Source organism: Dreissena polymorpha, chromosome 1, assembly GCF_020536995.1.
Source record: "Dreissena polymorpha isolate Duluth1 chromosome 1, UMN_Dpol_1.0, whole genome shotgun sequence".
Lineage (NCBI taxonomy): Eukaryota > Metazoa > Mollusca > Bivalvia > Myida > Dreissenidae > Dreissena > Dreissena polymorpha.
This window is the reverse complement of record NC_068355.1, coordinates 149,066,282-149,091,812: the sequence shown is the minus strand read 5'-3', so window position 1 is coordinate 149,091,812 and position 25,531 is coordinate 149,066,282. Positions and strand designations below refer to the sequence as shown.

Genomic DNA, 25,531 nt, shown 5'->3' with positions numbered 1-25,531 from the left:
TATTTAACTTTGAACGAGTTTGCGAATTTGACTTTTATATTTTGTTCTTTTTCAATTTCTATTTAATTTTCAGGAATTATCAGATTTGTATTGAATTATTCATTATCCACATTTCAACACAAGCCGTTCAAAAATAAGGGAGATATATCAATATGATTAAGTGATGCGTAAGGAAAGTCCCCAAGTGTAGATATAGCAATGAACACTCCATTACGATCCTTATCTATTTAACATCGGATTAGCGGCAATGTTCTAAAAGATAAGATGCCCGCATTGAGTGGCATGTTTATGACACTTGCTCAGACTGTTAATCAAATACCCATTTAGGGAGCACTTTAATTGATTGTTGTTCAAGCACCACTTGTGCGTTAGATTTCAAGTAAATCAAAGGAATTAAACGCATGTTTAATAATGTTTAATGTTTAATAATGTCCAACGACTTAAATTAAATTATATTTTTTATACAAAACATTGTACATTTAAACATTCCGCTAATTGGGGGCGAAACGACCAGGGGCGAAACGACGAGGGCCGAAACGTCTTGGGGGCGAAACATCCGAGGACCAATGGCAACTATATGCTCCCCGAAAATTTTCGGGGAGCATTAAAACAGTGTTGTCGGTAATACTATAAACATATTAACAAGATGCATACTCTACTTTGAACCTTTTCTTCTTCACTGTGTGCGACAATTCCCTCCAAAGGGTGTCCAACACCTAAAATGTCTTATTCAAGAACATGTACATGTTTGTTTTGACAAATTAATTCATCGTCATTACTTCCCTTGTCTCGCAACCGGTGTTGTTATAAACTGCATCTCTCGTGTTTACTCCCCACAAAAAAACGATCACGCTATGTATCAAAGTTCGATTGTTCATGTTAACTTGCGTTGACAGTGAATGACATTTTGACTTAAATAAAAAAAATGTTTCCATTTCAAGCAATTCTTGTTTTGATTGTAATTGCAATAATTGTTTACTTTGTTGTTGTAAGAGAATTCAAATGGCATAAGACGATTGCGGATTTCCCTGTGAAGTTTCCAGAGGACAAAAATAAGGTACAGAAATGGAATAAAACAGTTGTATTATTAAATCACAAACTTATTTCATGCATTAATATGCAAACTGGTTTAAAACGTCTTTACTTAAAAAACATATATTACTGCTTATATATTTTACCATGTCAACCATTGTGAAATTGGTCAGACTCAGAGACTCTGAAGTGGTTTATCATACTTCGAGGGACATTTATGGCAATATTAGGTTTAACTTTGGAAAGCTGAACTCACTGTTATCATCACCAAGCAAGGATTTATTTTTAAGAAATTTGTCATGAATATTGCTTATGTTTTTTATGTTGTGTTTGACAGAGTTTGGAGAAAGACCTTTACGATGTGGCCATTGTGGGTGCGGGCCCGGCTGGGTCAACTACAGCCTTCTTCCTGGGTAAACCTGTTTATTATACAGCGTTCATGGTCATTGTTCATAGATTGGTTATCAAATTTACAATGCATTAACTTGTTAAACAGTCTGCAGTTTATCTAAATTCTAAGTTTAGTGTTATGCAGTTCAAAGCAGAATTTAGATACATTGGCTCATGCTATATGTTTCTGGGGCAGACTGTACTCCAGTTAGATTCTTTAAAAATGGAAATATTACACAATTTTATGTATGTATGAAGCATCCATTTTCATAGAAACCTATCCAACTGCCTTACTTGTCAATTGATTATTCCTGCAAATATGACACCCACTTTTCCTGCAGCAAAGTTTGGCTGGAAGGTGTTGCTGTTGGAGAAGAAGACATTCCCACGTGACAAGTACTGTGGGGACGCTGTGTGCAAGACAGCCATAGAGATACTCATGGAGATGGGTCTGTATGAGCAGCTCATCAAGGAGGGGAAAGCTCATGTGGTAAACATTGTTGAGACATTTAGTCTATATGAACCTTTAAATGCATACTGTTAATAAGACATTATTGGTTCAAGGCCTTGCAGCCAGATATCTGAACCCTCAACCTCTCATGTACAGAGTTTACTGGGCAAGTGCTATATGTGTGAGTTAACTTGGCGTTATTCACAGCTTGGTTCTGCATTACGTCTGCCAGTGTCAAAATAAAGTAATCAAGTTTGATTATCAGACCTTACTCACGGCCGTTAATAACGCGCTCCACCTCTTCTTTGAGATGCATAAATGAGCCAATGCAACTTCCGAGGTGACGCTCAGGCCCGGATGTTTTGAAATGTCATGGATAATTGTACAAAGTGATATGTTTTATTAACATATTTTGCATTGTTTTTAAAATCGGACAATGTAGTGCGACTCAGCATAGATTAATTTATCAAAAAATGTACAGAAGCATATATTCTCAACCCAATGTGAAACGTTAGAACCTTTTTAAATTGTTGCATGTTGGAGTTTTAAAAAGCATTTCGATAAGTTTTTCCTGTTAAAGGAGAAAATTTCCACCCAATTACATCGCTAACGGCATCAAACAATTGCGTACAACATACATTAGATGCTGCATGCACAAAAATATTGGCTTCTTGTCGACGTAGTAGATAATTTTGCATTTTTTCAAAAGAGATGGAGCCAATGCTTAAGAGATGGCGCTCATGAGAGGAGGTGGCGCCAATGCAGGATGTATTAATTAACAGTCGTATCGCAATGACGAACATTTGATAGATAATGTTATTTGTTATATTTAATTTATTTTTTAACGTACATACGAAGGCCCAAATTTTTACAGAACATAAACACATTCTATAATAAATAAAATGTAGTTTGTTTTAAATATATAAATGATCAACTCAATTAAGAAGTCACAAAAATGAATGAAACAAATTGTACAATATATACCAAAAATGTGTAATACTCAATTAAACCAATTACTCAATGTTCGACATGATCAAAATAATTAATCGACAGCAATATTTGTATACAGTATGATAATTCACGAAATAAATAAAAGATGATACTTCTTCTTGAAACGAGTGTTTTTGTCCCTTAATCCAAATGCTTAATTTACTAAAAGGCCAAGGTCAAATAATCTAAATGAGGCTCAGATATGTTGTTTTTCCCAATATCAACTCCAAAAAAATGAAGATACCTCGGTCTTTTTCCGTTAACTTTTTGCATAATACATGTTAAATATTCTTATCTTGCAAAGACAAACGTTTAAATCAATCAAGTTATATTAGAAAACTACTTTTTCTTATTAAAAACGCACGAGACTCAAATGTGCCAAAGTAGTCAACTTACAAAAAATAATGTAATTCCTGTTAACCTAATAAAAACCATAACATAAAATATTTCACTTTAAAAATAGCTTTACATGTGCATTGGCGCCACCTCCTTAGCTGAGCGCCACCTCCTTGGCATTTGCTCAATCTCTTTTTGAAAAATGCAAATTGATCTATTAGATCGGCTAGAAGCCGATGTTTTTGTGCACGCATTAGCTTGTACAGGTTCAAAGCAATAGTTTTATGTAATGAGCGATTAAATTGGCTGGGAATTTGCTTGTCACACAGGCAAAAGACATCGATTAGCTTTTACGAATTCTACCATGCCACAACTTATAAAGGTCCTCACGTTGTGATTGTTTGTTTCTGTACATCTTTGGATGAATTTATAATCGCTGAATCGCACTACATTAGCCGAATTTTTTAAATAATGGGAAATATGTTGAAAATACATATAAAACCTAATCATCTTGTAAAATTATCCGTTAAATTTCAAAACATCCAGGCCTGAGCGCCATCTCGGAAGTAGCATTGGCTCATTTATTAATGCATCTAAAAAAAAGAGTATGCGCTCGTGATAAACTGCCATTTTACTCTTTTTCTGCAGTTTTGACCTCTGGGTTCAAACTATATCTGCAACATTTTCGAAAACTTGCTCCATATACACTAAAACCTCATCAGAAATAATATGAAAGATAAAAAATTCCAAGATTAAAAAGTATATAATACAAAAACGAAAACACTTTTATAATGCCCACCCCAAGATTTTAATGTATATCACTTTTTTTATTGAGCATTAATAAAAAATTACAAAGTTCAAGATTCCTTTATGTCAACACATAAGCACTTATTATGCCCCCCTTCGAAGAAGAGGGGGTATATTGTTTTGCACGTCGGTCGGTCGGTCTGTCCACCAGATGGTTTCCGGATGATAAATCAAGAAGGCTTAGGCCTAGGATAATGAAACTTCATAGGTACATTGATCATGACTGGCAGATGACCCCTAAAGATTTTCAGGTCACTAGGTCAAAGGTCAAGGTCACAGTGACTCGAAATAGTAAAATGTTTTACGGATGATAACTCCAGAGTGCTTAGGCCTAGGATCATGAAACTTCATAGGTTCATTGATCATGACTGGCAGATGAGTCCTATTGATTTTCAGGTCACTAGGTCAAAGGTCAAGGTCACAGTGACTCAAAATAGTAAAATGATTTCCGGATGATAACTCAAGAATGCTTATGCCTAGGATCATGAAACTTCATAGGTACATTGATCATGACTGGCAAATGACCCCTTTTGATTGTCAGGTCACTAGGTCAAAGGTCAAGGTCACAGTGACTCGAAACAGTCAAATGGTTTCCAGATGATAACTCAAGAATGCTTACGCCTAGGATCATGAAACTTATAGGTACATTGATCATGACTGGCAGATGACCCCTATTGATTTTCAGGTCACTAGATCAAAGGTCAAGGTCACAGTGACTCGAAACAGGAAAGTGGTTTCTGGATGATAACTCAAGAATGCTTATGCCTAGGATCATGAAACTTCATAGGTACATTGATAATGACTGACAGATGACAGCTATTGATTTTCAGGTCACTAGGTCAAAGGTCACAGGAACTTGAAATAGTAAAATGGTTTCCGGATGATAACTCAAGAATGCTTACGCCTAGGATAATGAAACTTCATAGGTACATTGATCATGACTGGCAGATGACCCCTATTAATGTTCAGGTCACTAGGTCAAAGGTCAAGGTCACAGTGACTGGAAACAGTAAAATGGTTTCCTGATGATAACTAAAGAATATTTAGGCCTAGGATCATGAAACTTCATAGGTACATTGATCATGACTGGCAGATGACCCCTATTGATTTTCAGGTCACTAGGTCAAAGGTTGAGGTCACAGTGAAAAAAAACGTATTCACACAATAGCTGCCTCTACAACTGACAGCCCATATGGGGGGCATGCATGTTTTACAAACAGCCCTTGTTTTTTCTTAGTATTTACAAAGTGCTATCCTCTTTCACTATGTTCAGTGTAACATTGTGACCAAGACAATGATAAACTTATTTCAAATACATAATTGCTTTTTTTCCTGCAGCACATTAAATGAAACAAGATGCTATCATAATTGGTTTTACCCGCAACCATTTAAATATACATGACAATGATTAAGTGTTAAACCACGAGTATAGTCATTTAAAGCAGAACTCATATTACATGGCTCCCTATTTGGAAAAGATTGAAGGAAATTCCTTATATTGATAAAATTTCTGTACTCCCTGTAGGTTTTTTTATAAGGTGATTTTGTATAAAAAAAGTAAACAAGTAAATATTGCAAAAGAAACCATCATTATTTATTCATTTGCAAGCTTAACAAATAGGATCTTAAAAAATAATATGTTTAAGCTTCTAATTAAGTAGAACTTTCACTTAGGAGCTTGGTTAATAGTGGCTAAGCAGCTGATGCAATAACTCTATGTTTATACCTCAAAGTAGGCTGAAATGTACAAGGTTGAAGGTTATCATACTACATGTATATCCAGTCTGACTGTGGTGGCATGGTGAGCCCAAGTGGGTTGAGCTACATCGGCCGCAGCAAGGAAGGCTATGGTGAGATTCCTGCCGCTCTTGCTTGCAAGCGTATCTGGCTGGATGAAGCTATTGCTAAGGCTGCAAAGAGGTATGGCCTGGGAGATCTATTTCTTCTGTTTTTTCTGGAATGCCAACATAACAAGTGACTTTGTATTTTGTAATTGAACAACTTCTAGTCCGACAAGGCAGTTCTGTACAAATGAACTATTTTCACTATTTTACTTATTTGGTCTCTTTCCTGTTGTAGAATGGGCATGGATCTAAAATTCTATGTGTACTTTCTTCTTTCTGTTGAAGAATGGGCATGGATCTAAAATTCTATGTGTACTTTCTTCTTACTGTTGTAGAATGGGCATTGATCTCGAATTCTATGTGTACTATCTTCTTTCTGTTGTAGAATGGGAATGGATCTCAAATTCTATGTGTACTATCTTCTTTCTGTTGTAGAATGGGCATGGATCTCAAATTATATGTGTACTATCTTCTTTCTGTTGTAGAATGGGCATTGATCTCGAATTCTATGTGTACTATCTTCTTTCTGTTGTAGAATGGGCATGGATCTCGAATTCTATGTGTACTATCTTCTTTCTGTTGTAGAATGGGAATGGATCTCAAATTCTATGTGTACTATCTTCTTTCTGTTGTAGAATGGGCATGGATCTCAAATTATATGTGTACTATCTTCTTTCTGTTGTAGAATGGGCATTGATCTCGAATTCTATGTGTACTATCTTCTTTCTGTTGTAGAATGGGCATGGATCTCAAATTATATGTGTACTATCTTCTTTCTGTTGTAGAATGGGCATGGATCTCATATTTTATGTGTACTATCTTCTAACTGTTGTAGAATGGGCATGGGTCTCAAATTCTATGTGTACTATCTTCTTTCTGTTGTAGAATGGGCATGGATCTCATATTCTATGTGTACTATCTTCTTTCTGTTGTAGAATGAGCATGGGTCTCATATTCTATATACTTGTACACTATCTTCTTTCTGTTGTAGAATGGGCATGGGTCTCATATTTTATGTGTACTATCTTCTTTCTGTTGTAGAATGGGCATGGATCTCAAATTCTATGTGTACTATCTTCTTTCTGTTGTAGAATGGGCATGGATCTCATATTCTATGTGTACTATCTTCTTTCTGTTGTAGAATGGGCATGGGTCTCATATTCTATATACTTGTACACTATCTTCTTTCTGTTGTAGAATGGGCATGGATCTCATATTCTATGTGTACTATCTTCTTTCTGTTGTAGAATGGGCATGGGTCTCATATTCTATATACTTGTACACTATCTTCTTTCTGTTGTAGAATGGGCATGGGTCTCATATTTTATGTGTACTATCTTCTTTCTGTTGTAGAATGGGCATGGGTCTCACATTTTATGTGTACTATCTTCTTACTGTTGTAGAATGGGCATGGATCTCAAATTCTATGTGTACTATCTTCTTACTGTTGTAGAATGGGCATGGATCTGATATTCTATGTGTACCATCTTCTTACTGTTGTAGAATGGGCATGAGTCTCATATTCTATATACTTGTACACTGTCTTCTTTCTGTTGTAGAATGGGCATGGATCTCATATTGTTTGTGTACTATCTTCTTTCTGTTGTAGAATGGGCATGAGTCTCATATTCTATATACTTGTACACTGTCTTCTTTCTGTTGTAGAATGGGCATGGATCTCATATTCAATGTGTACTATCTTCTTTCTGTTGTAGAATGGGCATGGATCTCAAATTCTTTGTGTACTATCTACTTACTGTTGTAGAATGGGCATGGATCTCAAATTCTATGTGTACTATCTTCTTTCTGTTGTAGAATGGGCATGGATCTCAAATTCTTTGTGTACTATCTACTTACTGTTGTAGAATGGGCATGGATCTCAAATTCTATGTGTACTATCTTCTTTCTGATGTAGAATGGGCATGGGTCTCAAATTCTATATGTACTGTCTTCTTTCTGTTGTAGAATGGGCATGGATCTCAAATTCTTTGTGTACTATCTACTTACTGTTGTAGAATGGGCATGGATCTCAAATTCTATGTGTACTATCTTCTTTCTGATGTAGAATGGGCACGGGTCTCAAATACATATGTACTGTCTTCTTTCTGTTGTAGAATGGGCATGGATCTCATATTCTTTATGTACTGTCTTCTTTCGGTTGTAGAATGGGCATGGATCTCATATTCTATATGTACTGTCTTCTTTCTGTTGTAGAATGGGCATGGACCTCATATTCTAAATATACTGTCTTCTTTTGTTGTAGAATGGGCATGGATCTCATATTCTTTATGTACTATCTTCTTTCTGTTGTAGAATGGGCATGGACCTCATATTCTAAATATACTGTCTTCTTTTGTTGTAGAATGGACATGGATCTCATATTCTATATGTACTGTCTTCTTTCTGTTGAAGAATGGACATGGATCTCATATTCTATATGCACTTTCTTCTTTCTGTTGTAGAATGGGCATGGATCTCATATTCTATATGTACTGCCTTCTTTCTGTTGTAGAATGGGCATGGATCTCATTATGTATATGTACTGCTGTCTTCTGTTGTAGAATGGGAATGGATATCATATTCTATATGTACTGTTGTCTTCTGTTGTAGAATGGGAATGGATCTCATATTCTATATGTACTGTTGTCTTCTGTTGTAGAATGGGAATGGATCTCATATTCTATATGTACTGTTGTCTTCTGTTGTAGAATGGGAATGGATATCATATTCTATATGTACTGTTGTCTTCTGTTGTAGAATGGGAATGGATCTCATATTCTATATGTACTGTTGTCTTCTGTTGTAGAATGGGAATGGATCTCATATTCTATATGTACTGATGTCTTCTGTTGTATAATGGGAATGGATCTCATATTCTATATGTACTGTTGTCTTCTGTTGTAGAATGGGCATGGATCTCATATTCTATATGTACTGTTGTCTTCTGTTGTAGAATGGGCATGGATCTAATATTCTATGTGTACTGCCATCTTCTGTTGTAGAGTGGGAATGGATATCATATTCTATATGTACTTATGTCTGCTGTTGTAGAATGAGAATGGATATCATATTCTGTATGAACTGTTGTCTTCTGTTGTAGAATCGGCATAGTTCTCATATTCTATCCATACTGTCTTCTTTCTGTTGTAGAATGGGCATGGATATCATATTCTATATGTACTGTTGTCTGCTGTTGAAGAATGGGCATGGATCTTATATTCTATATGTACTGTCTTCTTTCTGTTGAAGAATGGGCATGGATCTCATATTCTATATGTACTGTCTTCTTTCTGTTGTAGAATGGGCATGGATCTCATATTCTATATTTACTGTCTTCTTTCTGTTGTAGAATGGGCATGGATCTCATATTCTATCAATACTGTCTTCTTTCTGTTGAAGGATGGGCATGGATCCAAAATTCTATCAATACTGTCTTCTTTCTGTTGTAGAATGGGCATGGATCTCACATTCTATCAATAATGTCTTCTTTCTGTTGTTGGATGGGCATGGATCTCATATTATATATGTACTGTCTTCTTTGTGTTGTAGAATGGGCATGGATCTCATATTCTATATGTACTGTCTTCTTTCTGTTGTAGAATGGGCATTGATCTCATATTCTATCAATACTGTCTTCTTTCTGTTGTAGAATGGGCATGGATCTCATATTCTATATGTACTGTCTTCTTTCTGTTGAAGAATGGGCATGGATCTCATATTCTATCAATACTGTCTTCTTCTTGTTGTAGAATGGGCATGGATCTCATATTCTATATGTACTGTCTTCTTTCTGTTGTAGAATGAGCATGGATCTCATATTCTATATGTACTGTCTTCTTTCTGTTGAAGAATGGGCACGAGTCTCATATTCTATATTTACTGTCTTCTTTCTGTTGTAGAATGGGCATGGCTCTCATATTCTGTCTGTACTGTCTTCTTCTGTTGTAGAATGGGAATGGATCACATATTCTATATGTACAGTGGATACCTGGTTAAAAGAATATGAGATCCATGCTAATTCTACTACAGAAAGAAGACAGAATACACGTGTATAGAATATGAGATCCATGCGCATTCTACATCAGAAAGAAGACAGTGGAACCCCTTTAAACCGATCAACCCAGGAACAGAGGAAACCTGGTTAAGAGAAGATTCGGTTAAGAGGGGAAATTGACTTTTTTTTCTTTCAGAAGGATAAGTTCATAGCCTTATGTGGAAAAACACCCAATTTTAATAGTTTATTTATATATAGCATTCATTCATGGGTCTGGTCAATTTCTCCGGTTTACAGAGGATTCCGGTATAGAGAGGATCTGGTTTAGAGGGTTTTCACTGTACTGTCTTCTTCTGTTGTAGAATGGCATGGATCTCACATTCTGTGTGTACTGTCTACTTTCTGTTGTAGAATGGGCCTGGATCTCATATTCTCTATGCACTGTCTTCTCTGTTGTAGAATAGGCATGGATCTCATATTCTATACGTACTGTTGTCTTCTGTTGTAGAATGGGCATTGATCTCATATTCTATCAGTACTGTCTTCTTTTTGTTGTAGAATGGGCATGGATCTCATATTCTTTATGTACTGTCTTCTTTCTGTTGAAGAATGGGCATGGATCTTATACTCTTTATGTACTGTCTTCTTTCTGTTGTAGAATGGGCATGGATCTCATATTCTATATGTACTGTCTTCTTTCTGTTGTAGAATGGGCATGGATCTCATATTCTATCAATAATGTCTTCTTTCTGTTAAATAATGGGCATGGATCTCATATTCTATCAATACTGTCTTCTTTTTGTTGTAGAACGGACATGGGTCTAATATTCTATATTTACTGTCTTCTTTCTGTTGAAGAATGGGCATGGATCTCATACTCTATATGTACTGTTTTCTTTCTGTTGTAGAATGGGCATGAATCTCATATCCTATATGTAATGTCTTCTTTCTGTTGTAGAATGGGTATGGATCTCATATTCTATTAATAATGTCTTCTTTCTGTTGTAGAATGGGCATGGATCTGATATTCTATATTCACTGTATTCTTTCTGTTGAAGAATGGACATGGATCTGATATTCTATATGTAATGTCTTCTTTCTGTTGTAGAATGAGCATGGATCTCATATTCTATATGTACTGTGTTCTTTCTGTTGAAGAATGGGCATGGATCTGATATTCTATGTGTACTGTCTTCTTTCTGTTGCAGAATGGGCATGGATCTTATATTCTATATGTACTGTATTCTTTCTGTTGTAGAATGGACATGGATCTCATATTATATATGTACTGTCTTCTTTCTGTTGTAGAATGGGCATGAATCTTATATTCTATATGTACTGTCTTCTTTCTGTTGTAGAATGGGCATTGATCTCATATTCTATCAATACTGTCTTCTTTCTGTTGTAGAACGGACATGGGTCTGATATTCTATATTTACTGTCTTCTTTCTGTTGAAGAATGGGCATGGATCTCATACTCTATATGTACTGTTTTCTTTCTGTTGTAGAATGGGCATGAATCTCATATCCTATATGTAATGTCTTCTTTCTGTTGTAGAATGGGTATGGATCTCATATTCTATTAATAATGTCTTCTTTCTGTTGTAGAATGGGCATGGATCTGATATTCTATATTCACTGTATTCTTTCTGTTGAAGAATGGACATGGATCTGATATTCTATATGTAATGTCTTCTTTCTGTTGTAGAATGAGCATGAATCTCATATTCTATATGTACTGTGTTCTTTCTGTTGAAGAATGGGCATGGATCTGATATTCTATGTGTACTGTCTTCTTTCTGTTGCAGAATGGGCATGGATCTTATATTCTATATGTACTGTATTCTTTCTGTTGTAGAATGGACATGGATCTCATATTCTATATGTACTGTCTTCTTTCTGTTGTAGAATGGGCATGAATCTCATACTCTATCAATAATGTCTTCTTTATGTTGTAGAATGGGCATTGATCTGATATTCTATATTTACTGTCTTCTTTCTGTTGTTGGATGGGCATGGATCTCATATTATATATGTACTGTCTTCTTTCTGTTGTAGAATGGGCATGGGTCTGATATTCTATATGTAATGTCTTCTTTCTGTTGTAGAATGGGTATGGATCTCATATTCTATCAATAATGTCTTCTTTCTGTTGTAGAATGGGCATGGATCTGATATTCTATATTTACTGTATTCTTTCTGTTGAAGAATGGACATGGATCTGATATTCTATATGTACTGTCTTCTTTCTGTTGTAGAATGGGCATGGATCTTATATTCTATATGTACTGTATTCTTTCTGTTGAAGAATGGCCATGGATCTCATATATTATATGTACTGTCTTCTTTCTGTTGTAGAATGGGCATGGATCTCATATTCTATCAATAATGTCTTCTTTCTGTTCTAGAATGGGCATGGATCTGATATTCTATATTTACTGTCTTCTTTCTGTTGTAGGATGGGCATGGATCTCATATTCTATATGTACTACCTTCTTTCTGTTGTAGAATGGGCATGGGTCTGATATTCTATATGTAATGTCTTCTTTCTGTTGTAAAATGGGCATGGATCTGATATTCTATATTTACTGTCTTCTTTCTGTTGTAGGATGGGCATGGATCTCATATTCTATCAATAATGTCTTCTTTCTGTTGTAGAATGGGCATGGATCTGATATTCTATTTTTACTGTCTTCTTTCTGTTGAAGAATGGGCATGGATCTGATATTCTATATGTACTGTCTTCTTTCTGTTGAAGAATGGGCATGGATCTGATATTCTATATTTACTGTCATCTTTCTGTTGTAGAATAGGCTAGATCTGATATTCTATATTTACTGTCTTCTTTCTGTTGAAGAATGGGCATGAATCTCATATTCTATATGTACTGTCTTCTTTCTGTTGAAGAATGGACATGGATCTGATATTCTATATGTACTGCCTTCTTTCTGTTGAAGAATGGGCATGGATCTCATGTTCTATATTTACTGTCATCTTTCTGTTGTAGAATAGGCATGGATATGATATTCTCTATTAACTGTCTTCTTTCTGTTAAAGAATGGGCATGGATATCGTATCCTATGTGAGCTAAATGCATGTGGGTTAAGTGTCATCCCAGATAAGCCTGTGCAGGGACGACACTTTCCACTTTAATTGTATTGTTTGTTTAAAGGTAGACTCTTCTTAATGAAAATCAAGTTTAGGCAAAAAGAGTAGTCCTTGATTAGCCTGTGCAAACTGCACAAGCTTATCTGGGATGACACTTACACATATGCTTTTATCTTAATTGTTCGGGATTGAGGCTCATATACATATAGAGAATATTATGTGAGTTTTGGATAAAGATCAAGTTTATCATGCGAGGCTTAGAACTGATCTAGCGCGAGGCTTGCCGAGCGCTAACATGGTTTGAGCCAAGCATGATAAACTTGATCTTTATCCAAAACTCACATAATATTCTATTTATCCTATTATTTCCTCCCTATTTTCCATAAATAACTATCAAATATCTCATTTTTTGACAAATTTATCTTTCCGTAGCTGACAAAAACATACTCTCCAATTTTTGAAAACACAAATCTGATCTAAAAATAGCGATAGTATAAAGCTAAAGTTTATACGATCGTTGTTATACTATCGATTTTCATCTGGTAATAGGATAAATTGTATACATCCTGTTGTAGAATGGGTGCAGACCTGAAGGAGGAACACCCTGTTGACTCTGCCAAGTTTGACTCTCAGCAAGGACTGTGGACTGTCCGTATGGAGGATAGCACAGTGGAGTTCAAGTCAAGGGTAATAGGCTTACTTAAATCTGTCTGATAATGAAACAAAATCTGAGAAAACCTTGCAATCTCTGGCAAACAATTGGAGACAGTCAGATACAATATATGACAACAAGTTTGACATCTTCAGAGGTGACAAGCATGCATGTCTTACAGAATCGCCAAATATCTTCCCATTCCAACTTAATATCACAAGGTATATTACAGAATTACCAAATATCTAACCATTCCAACTTAATATCACAAGGTATCTTACAGAATTACCAAATATCTAACCATTCCAACTTAATATCACAAGTTATCATACAGGCACTTGAGGAGTTTTGTATGGTTGGTAAATGTACATAATGAACAAAAGTATGGATGGAAAAAAAATAATTTAGTAATACCTGTATCTAGTGGGAACAAAATTAAAAGGTTCTTTTAAAATGTGATAGGTATTCATTAGCTCGGCTGTTTTCGGAGAAAAGCCGAGATATTGTCATAGCCAGCTCGTCGTGTCATGTCGTCCGTTTTGTGCTAAAACCTTTACATTTTGTCAAGGTTTTGAACATTGGCTCTAAAATCTAAGTGCTTCAACCTACACTCTGAAACTTCGCATGTAGCTGCACCTTGATTAGTTCTACATGCCACACCCATTTTTGGGTCACTAGGTCAAAGGTCAAGGTCACTGTGACCTCTTAAAAATAAAAAAAATTCTGACAAGCTTTCATTTATTCAAAACTGCACCCGCAGCCAAGCGTGGCATCTGTTATGCGGTGCTCTTGTTTTGATTTATTGTATTCTCTGATTATCTCGTCATCACATGTGCTGCTCTTTTACATTGCAGCGGTAATGTTTTCCAATAGTTAATTCATCTAGTCTCGATTGTTATATGCATCATTTTGTGGGCAAAATTATTAGTTAATGCCAATGCCATGCCCAAAAAATATTACTTGAATATCTGATACATATCTTGGGAAGTTAATCGAAATAGTGATATGCATTTTCTGCAATGGTTTTATCTACCCAAGTTAAAACAGTAAACATGTCATGCATACTTGATTAATATTTAAGCATAAACTTAATTGTGCAATCAGATTTCTATTTGAATAGGATTGTTCCAGTTTACAATTGTTCATTCTCGTGTCAGGTTCTGGTATGTGCTGATGGTGCCCCCTCCAGGCTGGCCACCAAGCTGGGTATCGTGGTGAGACAGCCCGACAGCACATGCTCTCGAGCCTATGTGGAGGGTGGCACTCATAAATTTAAGGCAGATGGAGTGGTGTTTTACAACAGGGAACTTTTACCAGGTACCTTTACATGCTACATGTTATTGTCCCCTACCGGTGAAACCGGAGGGGACTTATGGTTTGCACTCCGGATGTCTGTCAGTTAGTCAGTCTGTCAGTCAGTCTGTCTGTCACACTTTTCTTGATCCTGCGATAACTCAGTTCTTCATATTTTTTCATGAAACTTGAAACGTGGATAGATGGCAATATGGAGATTATGCACATCATTTCATTTTGTTCCTACGTCAAGAATTATGGTTGCTATGGCAACAAATATTTTTAAAAAATCACAAAAATTTGACAATGGTGGAGTTTCACAGGTAAGGACATTATTGCTTGAAAATCTCTTGTTACACATTTGTCTCTCTCTGGGAAAATCCAGCTTAACGCACTGTAAGCTTTCATGGGATTTTCTTTTGTTTAAAGTTAGAGTCTCACTATCAGTTAAAGTGAAAAGTGTTGTTCCTGATAGACTTTTGCGGTCTGCACAGGCTTATCTGGGACAACACTTTGCACACATGCACCAAATCTCATCTTCCCAGAGGCTCATATGTACATTGGTATCTAATATCTTGGGTGCTTATTTCTCATTTAAATATGTGACTGAATTATATATATATAGAGAGAGATGTCAAGATCGCATTTAATCTCACTGTAATTTATACAAAAATAAAATTTTGTGTATAAATATTATTTGTTTTCATTTATGAATTTAATTGCTTTGTTATAGTTTTATAAAATGTGTATTTAGACATTTAAGTTATGACGATGTTATTTGTTTATTAAACAAATAATTATGCCCCCCTTAGAAGAAGAGGGGGTATATTGTTTTGCACATGTCGGTCGGTCCGTCCGTTCACCAGATGGTTTCCGGATGATAACTCAAGAGCGCTTATGCCAAGGATCATGAAACTTCATAGGTACATTGATCATGACTGGCAGATGACCCCTATTGATTTTCAGGTCACTAGGTCAAAGGTCAAGGTCACAGTGACTCGAAATAGTAAAATGGTTTCCGGATGATAACTCAAGAATGCTTATGCCTAGGATCATGAAACTTCATAGGTACATTGATCATGACTTGCAGATGACCCCTATTGATTTTTAGGTCACTAGGTAAAAGGTTAAGGTCACAGTGACTCAAAATAGTAACATGGTTTCCGGATGATAACTAAAGAATCCTTACGCCTAGGATCATGAAACTTCATAGGTACATTGATCATGACTGGCAGATGACCCCTCTTGATTTTCAGGTCACTAGGTCAAAGGTTAAGGTCACGGTGACTCGAAACAGTAAAATGGTTTCCAGATGATAACTCAAGAATGCTTAAGCTTAGGATCATAAAACTTCATAGGTACATTGATCATGACTGACAGATGACCCCTGTTGATTTTCAGGTCACTAGGTCAAAGGTCAAGGTCACAGTGACTCAAAACAGTTAAATGGTTCCTAGATGATAACTCAAGAATGCTTATGCCTAGGATCATGAAACTTCATAGGAACATTGATCATGACTGGCAGATGGCCCCTATTGATTTTCAGGTCACTAGGTCAAAGGTCAAGGTCACAGTGACTCGAAACAGTAAAATGGTTTCCGGATGAAACTCAAGAATGCTTACGCCTAGGATCATGAAACTGCATAGGTACATTGATCATGACTGGCAGATGACCCCTATTGATTTTCAGGTCACTAGGTCAAAGGACAAGGTCACAGTGACTCAAAACAGTAAAATGCTTTTCTGATGATAACTCAAGAATAATTAGGCCTAGGTGGTACATTGATCATGACTGGCAGATGACCCCTATTGATTTTCAGGTCACAAGGTCAAAGGTCAAGGTCACAGTGACAATAAACATATTCACACAATGGCTGCCACTACAACTGACAGCCCATATGGGGGGCATACATGTTTTACAAACAGCCCTTGTTTTATACAATTTGTTACATGTTGGCTTTTCTTAAATAGGTTATGCTGCATTATTCAGACATCCAAATGATGTGCTGAATTTTTGCTGTTACATCATTCCTGGTAATCCTAACTGTACGGGAGACAATCTGGCATACTGGCATGAAAGACTGATGAAAGAGGACCCTAACATCAGCAGAGCACTTGGCAGTGAATTTAAAATAGAGCGAATGAAAGCAGGTGGGTTAAAAACCACTAATAGTATTTAATGTATATTTTATATTATATACATTTTATATATATATAATATGGTATGCTTATAGGATAAATTTGACAAGGTATAACACAATTTTGTGTCTTTAGAGATAACACAATTTCTTCAGAGAACCACTTTCTTGCATTCCTTGAAATGTAAAATATACGCTAAAATTTAATTGCAATGAAGTTTTTAAAAATAATATATTGAATTGATCACCATCCATGTATGGTTGTTTAAATGCTACAAAGTATTTGCTCTCTTTGTTTGTGTGTGCACTTGAACAGATGCTCAAAAACTATGTTTGTTTGCAATACATTATTTAGCCAGTCTACGGTTGGGAGGAGAAAAGTGTAGCTATGACAACCACTGTCTTGTGGTGGGAGACGCAGCAGGAATGATTGACCCACTCACAGGTCTATATCTGACCTTTGAGCCTTGTTCTGTGAAAAAGAGGTTTAATGCATGTAGGAAAAGTGTCGATCCAGATTAGCCTGTGGGTAATCAGGGAAAACACTTGACGTCTAGCTGTGGGTAATCAGGGAAAACACTTGACGTCTAGCTGTGGGTAATCAGGAAAAACACTTGACGTCTAGCTGTGGGTAATCAGGGAAAAAACTTGACGTCTAGCTGTGGGTAATCAGGGAAAACACTTGACGTCTAGCTGTGGGTAATCAGGGAAAACACTTGACGTCTAGCTGTGGGTAATCAGGGAAAACACTTGACGTCTAGCTGTGGGTAATCAGGGAAAACACTTGACGTCTAGCTGTGGGTAATCAGGGAAAACACTTGACGTCTAGACTTGATTTAGGAAGAAACTTCCTATGTACGAAAAATTCCATAAAAGTGGAAAGTTTTGTCCCTGACTAGCCATGGCGGACTGCACATGCATTAAACCCCATTTTCACAGAGTGAGGCTCATTTACGTTTATGTATTGTGACATTTTAAAATCAAAAGAATATGACAAATTTTGAGGAGCATTTTGTGAACTTATTGACTGACATATTATCAAAAGAGGTAATCCTAATTGTTGCCTTTGCACTTGTTGCCATCCCTGTAAATATTGCAAACTATTATAACAGATTACAGGGATATTGGCACTGTAACCAATATGCCATCGGGTTTTGACATCAAAAGGCAGAGGAAAATCATGCCTTCATGTACTGTAATTATTTTGTTTATTTTTTAAGTGTCCGAAAATTTAGATAAAAAAAATTTTAAAAATTACAGGTGTCCTAAAATTTTGAGACACAAATTAAGGTGTCCAAACATTATAATTAGATTGGAATAAATGCAATAAATCAATGTACAATAATTATCTTGTGATGAACCCAATTACGCAAATGTAATGGTCCATTGACCTCAGGCATGAATCTGCAAAGTTTTATGACCTTAATTCTGTTCGAAGTGTCACAAGATAAGCTAAAACAGGGCTGAAGTGTGTAGCAAAGCGCGGTTAAATATACTGTCAGACAATTAAGAGACATTAATTATGGACGAAAAACCTGTATGTCTGAAAATTTAGAGACACGAAAAATAATTATTTTTGCTAAAAAAAGAGGGTGTTTGAAAACTTAGCGTCTGAAAATTACGGTAATCATTTTAATTTACTTTACATGAATGTGAGTGTTTTTTACGATTTATATTCATAAAATGTTGTGATACAGTATCCAGTAGGAAAAGTTATCAATATTTTAGTGTTGTAATCTAGCTTGCTTTAAATGAAATTTTAACAGATTTTAATAAAAGTTTGTGTGAATCTGCTCAAAAGTTCCTGTGTTTTGGGTGAATTTTGACAACAGCTATGGATGTGTCTAGGTGAAGGTATCCACCATGCCATGGAAGGTGGCAAGATGGCTGCCCAGTTCTTGGATGAGGCCATCTCCCATGGCAATTATGATAAAGAGGTTATGGCAATCTACCATCAGCGGTGGATGGACAAATTTGGATATGATTTTAAATGGTAACATGGATGTTTGTTTTGGAACACATTTATTTCAATGTGTTATTGCCTTTAATTGTCATCATCTGCCTCATAACTATGATTTTTTCAAAAGATGTGTCCATGTGTGTGTTCATTCTTGCTTCCGTCCTTGACATTGATCTTTTACGGTATGAGTACGGTATGAGTATATCAAAGGGCTACAGAGTTTAATGTCACGGTGTAGTTTTTTAAATATGGTTATTTTGTAATGTATTATTGCTTTGTTCATGCCCCCAAAGGAGGGCATATAGTGATCGGACTGTCCGTCCGTCTGTCCGTCCATCTGTCCGTCACACTTTGCATTTAGGTTTCGAAAAATGCTCATAACTTCAATGTCCCTTGAGATATAACCTTTATATTTGGTATGCATGTGTATATGGACAAGGCCTTTCCATTCGCACACCAAATTTGACCCCTGTGACCTTGACCTTGAACTTAGGGTCGGCGTTTAGGTTTTGAAATCTGCGTTTAGGTTTCGAAAAATGCTCATAACTTCTATGTCCTTTGAGATATAACCTTCATATTTGGTATGCATGTGTATATGGACAAGGCTCTCCATACGCACACCAATTTTGACCCCTTCGACCTTGACTTTGAACTTAGGGTGCGCGTTTAGGTTTCAAAATCTCCGTTTAGGTTTCGAAAAATGCTCATAACTTCTATGTCCCTTGAGATATAACCTTCATATTTGCTATGCATGTGTAAATGGACAAGGCCTTTCCATACACACAACAATTTCGACCCCTGTAACCTTGACCTTGAACTTAGGGTCGGCATTTAGGTTTTGAAATCTGCGTTTAGGTTTTGAAATATGCTCATAACTTCTATGTCGCTTCAGATGTAACCTTCATATTTGGTATGCATGTGTATATGGACAAGGCCTTGCCATGCGCACACAAATTTTGACCTTGACCTTGAACTTAGGATCCGGGTTTAGGTTTCCAAATCTGTGTTTAGGTTTCATAACTTCTATCAAAGCGTTTTTTGGGGGCATATGTCATACTATGGAGACAGCTCTTGTTTAAAATATTATTATGCCAAGGCTTGTGCAAGCAACTTTTTTTTCTTGAAATTTCTTGAAACATTAACTTTTAGCCTACCCTTTTGACAATATTGCACCCATAGAAACAAAAACTCTGTCTGCGTATGCTTCATGTAAATACTCTCACTATTAACATTATCAACGTTATGAACAATATAATTGATATCTCAATCTATAATATTAAATATATCATGAAAAATAGTTTAACCTTTCCACCACTAACATCACCATTTCATCTAAACTACATCTGCGTATACTTTCTCCCGTAGGTCCATGATATTCTGCCAGTTGATGTACCGGTTCCCAATCCTGTTGGATGCCGCCACAGCTGCAGTGCAGAGGAAGGGAGACAGGTTCTTGCTCAAGTGGGCCGACATTATGACTGGTGGGTACTTAGTTATTGCTATTCTTGCTCAATCATCTTGACAGTTTTAGAATTGCATCTTTCAGTTTCAGTTAAAGTGATCTGGCCTTTCTTAGTTTTAGAATTGCATCTTTCAGTTTCAGTTAAAGTGATCTGGCCTTTCTTAGTTTTAGAATTGCATCTTTCAGTTTCAGTTAAAGTGATCTGGCCTTTCTTAGTTTTAGAATTGCATCTTTCAGTTTCAGTTAAAGTGATCTGGCCTTTCTTCCAGTGGAAATCTTTTATTAACTTCTGACATTATTTGTACTATGTATTTAAATGGTCAGTAAAATGGGTGTCAAACTTTTTGTTGAAATTAGTTGAAACCTTTTATGTTATCTTGAATTGAAAGAACAATGATTTGTGAGACGCTCTAAAGCACATTTCCTGGGCAGAACCAGTTTTATTATGTTGTTTAACACATACATCATAAATTTAACCTTTGACCATTTCAAGGCGGACATCATATCCACGATGAATTTGGTACTCTTAAAGGGACCTTTTTACAGATTTTTGCATGTATTTAAGTGTGTAATTAAGTGCTTTAATTTTGATTTAATGTTAACATAAGAACTAAATACCTCCAGGATTATTTTTTTTTAAATTAAACTAAGAAAACAAGTAATCAGCCACTGGGCTCGAACCACTCACCCTTGGAGTCTAACACTTAAACCACTCAGCCATCTGTGCATATATAGTGAATGCTGTATTTTATACATAATATAAGTAATGCTCGTAATGTCATACAACTCAGCCATCTGTGCATATATAGTGAATGCTGTATTTTATACATAATATAAGTAATGCTCGTAATGTCATACCACTCAGCCATCTGTGCATATATAGTGAATGCTGTATTTTATACATAATATAAGTAATGCTCGTAATGTCATACCACTCAGCCATCTGTGCATATATAGTGAATGCTGTATTTTATACATAATATAAGTAATGCTCGTAATGTCATACCACTCAGCCATCTGTGCATATATAGTGAATGCTGTATTTTATACATAATATAAGTAATGCTCGTAATGTCATACCACTCAGCCATCTGTGCATATATAGTGAATGCTGTATTTTATACATAATATAAGTAATGCTCGTAATGTCATACCACTCAGCCATCTGTGCATATATAGTGAATGCTGTATTTTATACATAATATAAGTAATGCTCGTAATGTCATACCACTCAGCCATCTGTGCATATATAGTGAATGCTGTATTTTATACATAATATAAGTAATGCTCGTAATGTCATAAAATATAATGATAGAAACAAAACTCCAAATAATTCAATTGTTTTGTGTTTGCAACACTTGATAATTTTCACGTTTTTAAATTGCCAAAAGATGCATATAAATGATAATGAAGAGCATGTTTAATGTTCAGTCTTACTGTTAGCTGGCAAATATCATAACTACAAAGAAAGATTGCAAATCTGAAAAAAATATTTTCAATTTTGTCAATTTATCAAAACATGTTAAGGTGCCTGTAAGTTTGCAAGACTGCAACTGTAATTCATTTTGGACTTCTGCTGTCAAAGCTTGGGCCAGGGTCATTAGGCTACAAATGAAAATCTTAATTTATTTCACCAAAAGGAGAAATATTTGAGCATCAATAATGTTTTGGAAATGATTTGTGTGTACTCCAAATGTTGTTTGATAGAATGCAATTTAAATGAGCTCAAGACAACATTTTATTATTTCAAGAATAAACTTCCATTTAAGAACTTTGTTGGTATTGACCTTAGAGGCTACTGACAAAAAGAAGTAAAACATTACTGTGTATGTAAGCATAATAACATTCAAACTATTTTGTAACTCCTTTAAAAATGATGAATAAAACCAAATCTAATCAAGATTTGAAAGGAACATAATTTACTGGTATGAAATAAATAATGTTGATTTGAAGTACTCCTTTTTAGCCCACCTGAGCACAACGTGCTTATGGTGAGCTTATGTGAGAGCCTTTTGTCCGTCGTCAACATTTTGCCTTGTGAACACTCTAGAGGCCACATTTATTGTCCAATCTTCATGAAACTTGGTCAGAACATTTGTCCCATTGATACCTCGACTGAGTTCGAAACTGGGTCATGCTGGGTCAAAAACTAGGTCACTAGATCAAACAAAAGAAAAACCTTGTGAACACTGTAGAAGTCACATTTGATGCCAAATCTTCATGTATTTTTGTCAAAATGTTTGTCTAAATGATATGTTGGTTGAGTTCAAAAATGGTTCCGGTCTGTTGAAAAACATGGCCACCAGGGGGCGGGGCAGTATTCCTTATATGGCTATAAAGAAACCTTGTGAACACTCTAGAAGTCACAATTTTTGCCCAATCATCATGAAACTTGGTGGAAACATTAGTTTTATTGATATCTTGGACGAGTTCGAAAATGGTCCAGATCGGTGAAAAAACATGGCCACCAGGGGGCGGGGCAGTTTTCTCTATATGTATATAGTGAAAACATGTGAACACTTTAGAAGTCACATTGTTGGTCCAATCTTCATGAAATTTGGTCAGAACATGTCTTTTCTGGATATTACAGTTGAGTTCGAAAATGGTTACGTTTGCTTGAAAAACATGGCTGCCAAGGGGTGGGGCATTTTTCCTTATATGGCTATATATGGCTATAGTAAAATCTTGTTAACACTCTAGAGGTCACATTTATTGTCTGATCTTCATGAAACTTGGTCAGAAGATTCATCCCAATAATATCTTGGACAAGTTTGAAAATGATGCCGGTTGGTTGAAAAACATGGCTGCCAGGGGGCGGAGCATTTTTCCTCTATGGCTATAGTAAAACCTTGTTAAAACTCTAGAGTCCACATTTATTTTCCGATCTTCATGAAAATTGCTCAGAAGATTTATACTTATGATAGCTTGGATGAGTCGAAAAATGGTAACCTTTGCTTGAAAAACATGGCTGCCAAGGGGCGGGGCATTTTTCCTTATATGGCTATATGGCTATAGTAATATCTTGTTAACACTCTAGAGGCCACATTTATTGTCCAATCTTCATGAAACTTGGTCAGAAGATTCATCCCAATACTATCTTGGAAGTGTTTGAAAATGATGCCGGTTGGTTGAAAAACGTGGCCACCAGGGGGCATTTTTCCTGATATGGCTATAGTAAAACCTTGTTAACACTCTAGAGGCCACATTTATTTTCCGATCTTCATGAAACTTGGTCAGAAGATTTGTCCCAATGTATCTTGGATGAGTTTGTAAATGGTAACCTTTGCTCGAAAAACATGGCTGTCAAGGGGCTGGGCATTTTTCCTTATATGGCTATAGTAAAATCTTGTTAACACTCTAGAGGCCACATTTATTGTCCAATCTTCATGAAACTTGGTCAGAAGATTCATCCCAATAATATCTTAAAAGAGTAAAAAAATGATGCCCTTTGGTTGAAAAACATGGCCGCCAGGGGGCGGGGCACTTTTCCTTATATGGCTATAGTAAAACCTTGTTAACACTCTAGATGCCACATTTATTGTCCAATCTTCATGAAATTTATTCAGAAGATTGGTTTCAATGCTATCTTGGATGAGTTCGAAAATAATTATGTTTGCTTGAAAAACATAGCTTCCAAGGGGCGGTCTTCATGAAACTTGGTCAGAAGATTTGTCCCAATAATATCTTGTTATCTCAGGTGAGCGACTTTGGGCCTTTCAGGCCCTCTTGTTTAACAGATATTTTTTTTTAATCCATTACAGGATAATTGCTATGTAATCAATAAGTGAATGATACAGTTCTTGTTTTGTTGCCAGGTCGTTGTCCCAAGATACACATGATGAAGCCGGAGTTTTCGCTGACCATAACATTTGAACTTGTTCGTCTTATTGGACTGAAACTTTTTGGAAAATCAATTGTACAAAAGAAGGAGATGTAGTTGACAAATCACTGGTGACAACAACAAATAAACATTCAGAGCTGCAACCAAAGAAGCAAAAAGTCAAAACTTTCCCTTGTGGAAGTGTGAATGTCGTTATATTAAAGTCTGTTTTGTTAAAATGTTTTGCAGAAAAAATTATCACATCTAGGTTCAAAACATACAAAAGATAGATTTTCTAAAGGTAATGAGAAATGATTAACGCGCATAGCAAATATGTTTACTTAAATCATACAAATGGTATTTACAATCAATTTTGACTTTTGGCACAAAATGATATCTTCTATTCATTTGGTAGTCATGATGGTATGTTGATAGTGGAAAGCGCTGTGAATACTGTGTAATCAAAATTTATATTGTCTGAAAAACAAATTGGCTGAAATTAATGCTTTTGGTAATCAGGTATAGATCAAGATAAAATGGAATGGAAAATAAATGTATTTTATTAATATGTTTGTTAAGTTTATTGATTTATCTTTTAAATTTAAGATTTTATTGCATCTGTGTTATGGTTTCTTATACTTGACTTGTAATTTTTGTCAATGATGATTATGGTCTTCCCTTAAGCCAGATTTTTGCATTCTCAAATCTCATGCATATATGAATATATCAAACTGTGTTTAAGTTCACTTATTCTCTTTTAAAATTATAAATTAAATGGAATACAAACAAGGACAAACATTATTTTTACCCCTTTCCCACTCAGAAGAAAAGTGAAAATGGCTATGTGCAAACAGCACAGAACCAGAACAGCCTGCAAGTACCTCACAGTCTGTTCAAGTTTGATGCTGTTTGCTTCTCATCAGCATCTAAGGGTTGGAAATGAAGCTTTTAAAACTTGAATATAGTAAGAAAGGTATTAAATTAAATGTAACTTTCTGATGGACTACAAATGCTTCAAAATACGTATCTAAGTGGTAAATGTAAATGTGACTGTTGGATATGGATATGGATATGGGATTGTCTGCTAATTCAGCTTTTGTCTGAAAACTCCAAAATATGTATGTGCTAAATCACCAGTTAACATGTTTAATTTTTTCTTGCTGTTGCCAAGGTAACATTGTACAATGTATATGGAAATAATATGGCGCAGTCATTTTTGTTCAAATATGTATGCAATAAATAAATTTCACATAA

At 35.7% G+C, this 25,531-nt stretch overlaps 2 protein-coding genes across 4 annotated transcripts in view; one reads left to right on the top strand and one right to left on the bottom strand.

Moving 5' to 3' along the window:
• The window catches only part of LOC127855404 (uncharacterized), a 38,557-nt gene extending 37,753 nt beyond the window's left edge, over positions 1-804 (bottom strand). The window contains exon 1 of one of the 3 annotated variants that reach the window (XM_052390937.1): positions 655-804. The gene's annotated coding sequence lies outside the window, so the exon portion shown is untranslated. The remainder of the gene's footprint in view (positions 1-654) is intronic. The other 2 variants (XM_052390946.1, XM_052390956.1) reach the window with 2 other exon arrangements.
• Positions 804-25,531, top strand: LOC127855477 (conditioned medium factor receptor 1-like). Its single transcript, XM_052391079.1, has 11 exons — positions 804-1,057; positions 1,370-1,445; positions 1,764-1,912; positions 5,790-5,926; positions 13,528-13,639; positions 14,762-14,921; positions 16,869-17,048; positions 17,391-17,480; positions 18,884-19,028; positions 20,361-20,476; positions 24,273-25,531. Exons 1-11 carry the CDS (start codon positions 926-928, stop codon positions 24,392-24,394), a joined length of 1,419 nt encoding a protein of 472 aa, XP_052247039.1. The 5' UTR covers positions 804-925; the 3' UTR covers positions 24,395-25,531.

Bases quoted from the DNA above. Each gene is read 5' to 3' on its own strand.
- LOC127855477 (XM_052391079.1), top strand. From the start codon at position 926: ATGTTTCCATTTCAAGCAATTCTTGTTTTGATTGTAATTGCAATAATT. The intron at 1,058-1,369 runs GTACAGAAATGG...TGTGTTTGACAG, and splicing joins TTCCAGAGGACAAAAATAAG to AGTTTGGAGAAAGACCTTTA. The intron at 17,049-17,390 runs GTGGGTTAAAAA...TACATTATTTAG, and splicing joins AATAGAGCGAATGAAAGCAG to CCAGTCTACGGTTGGGAGGA.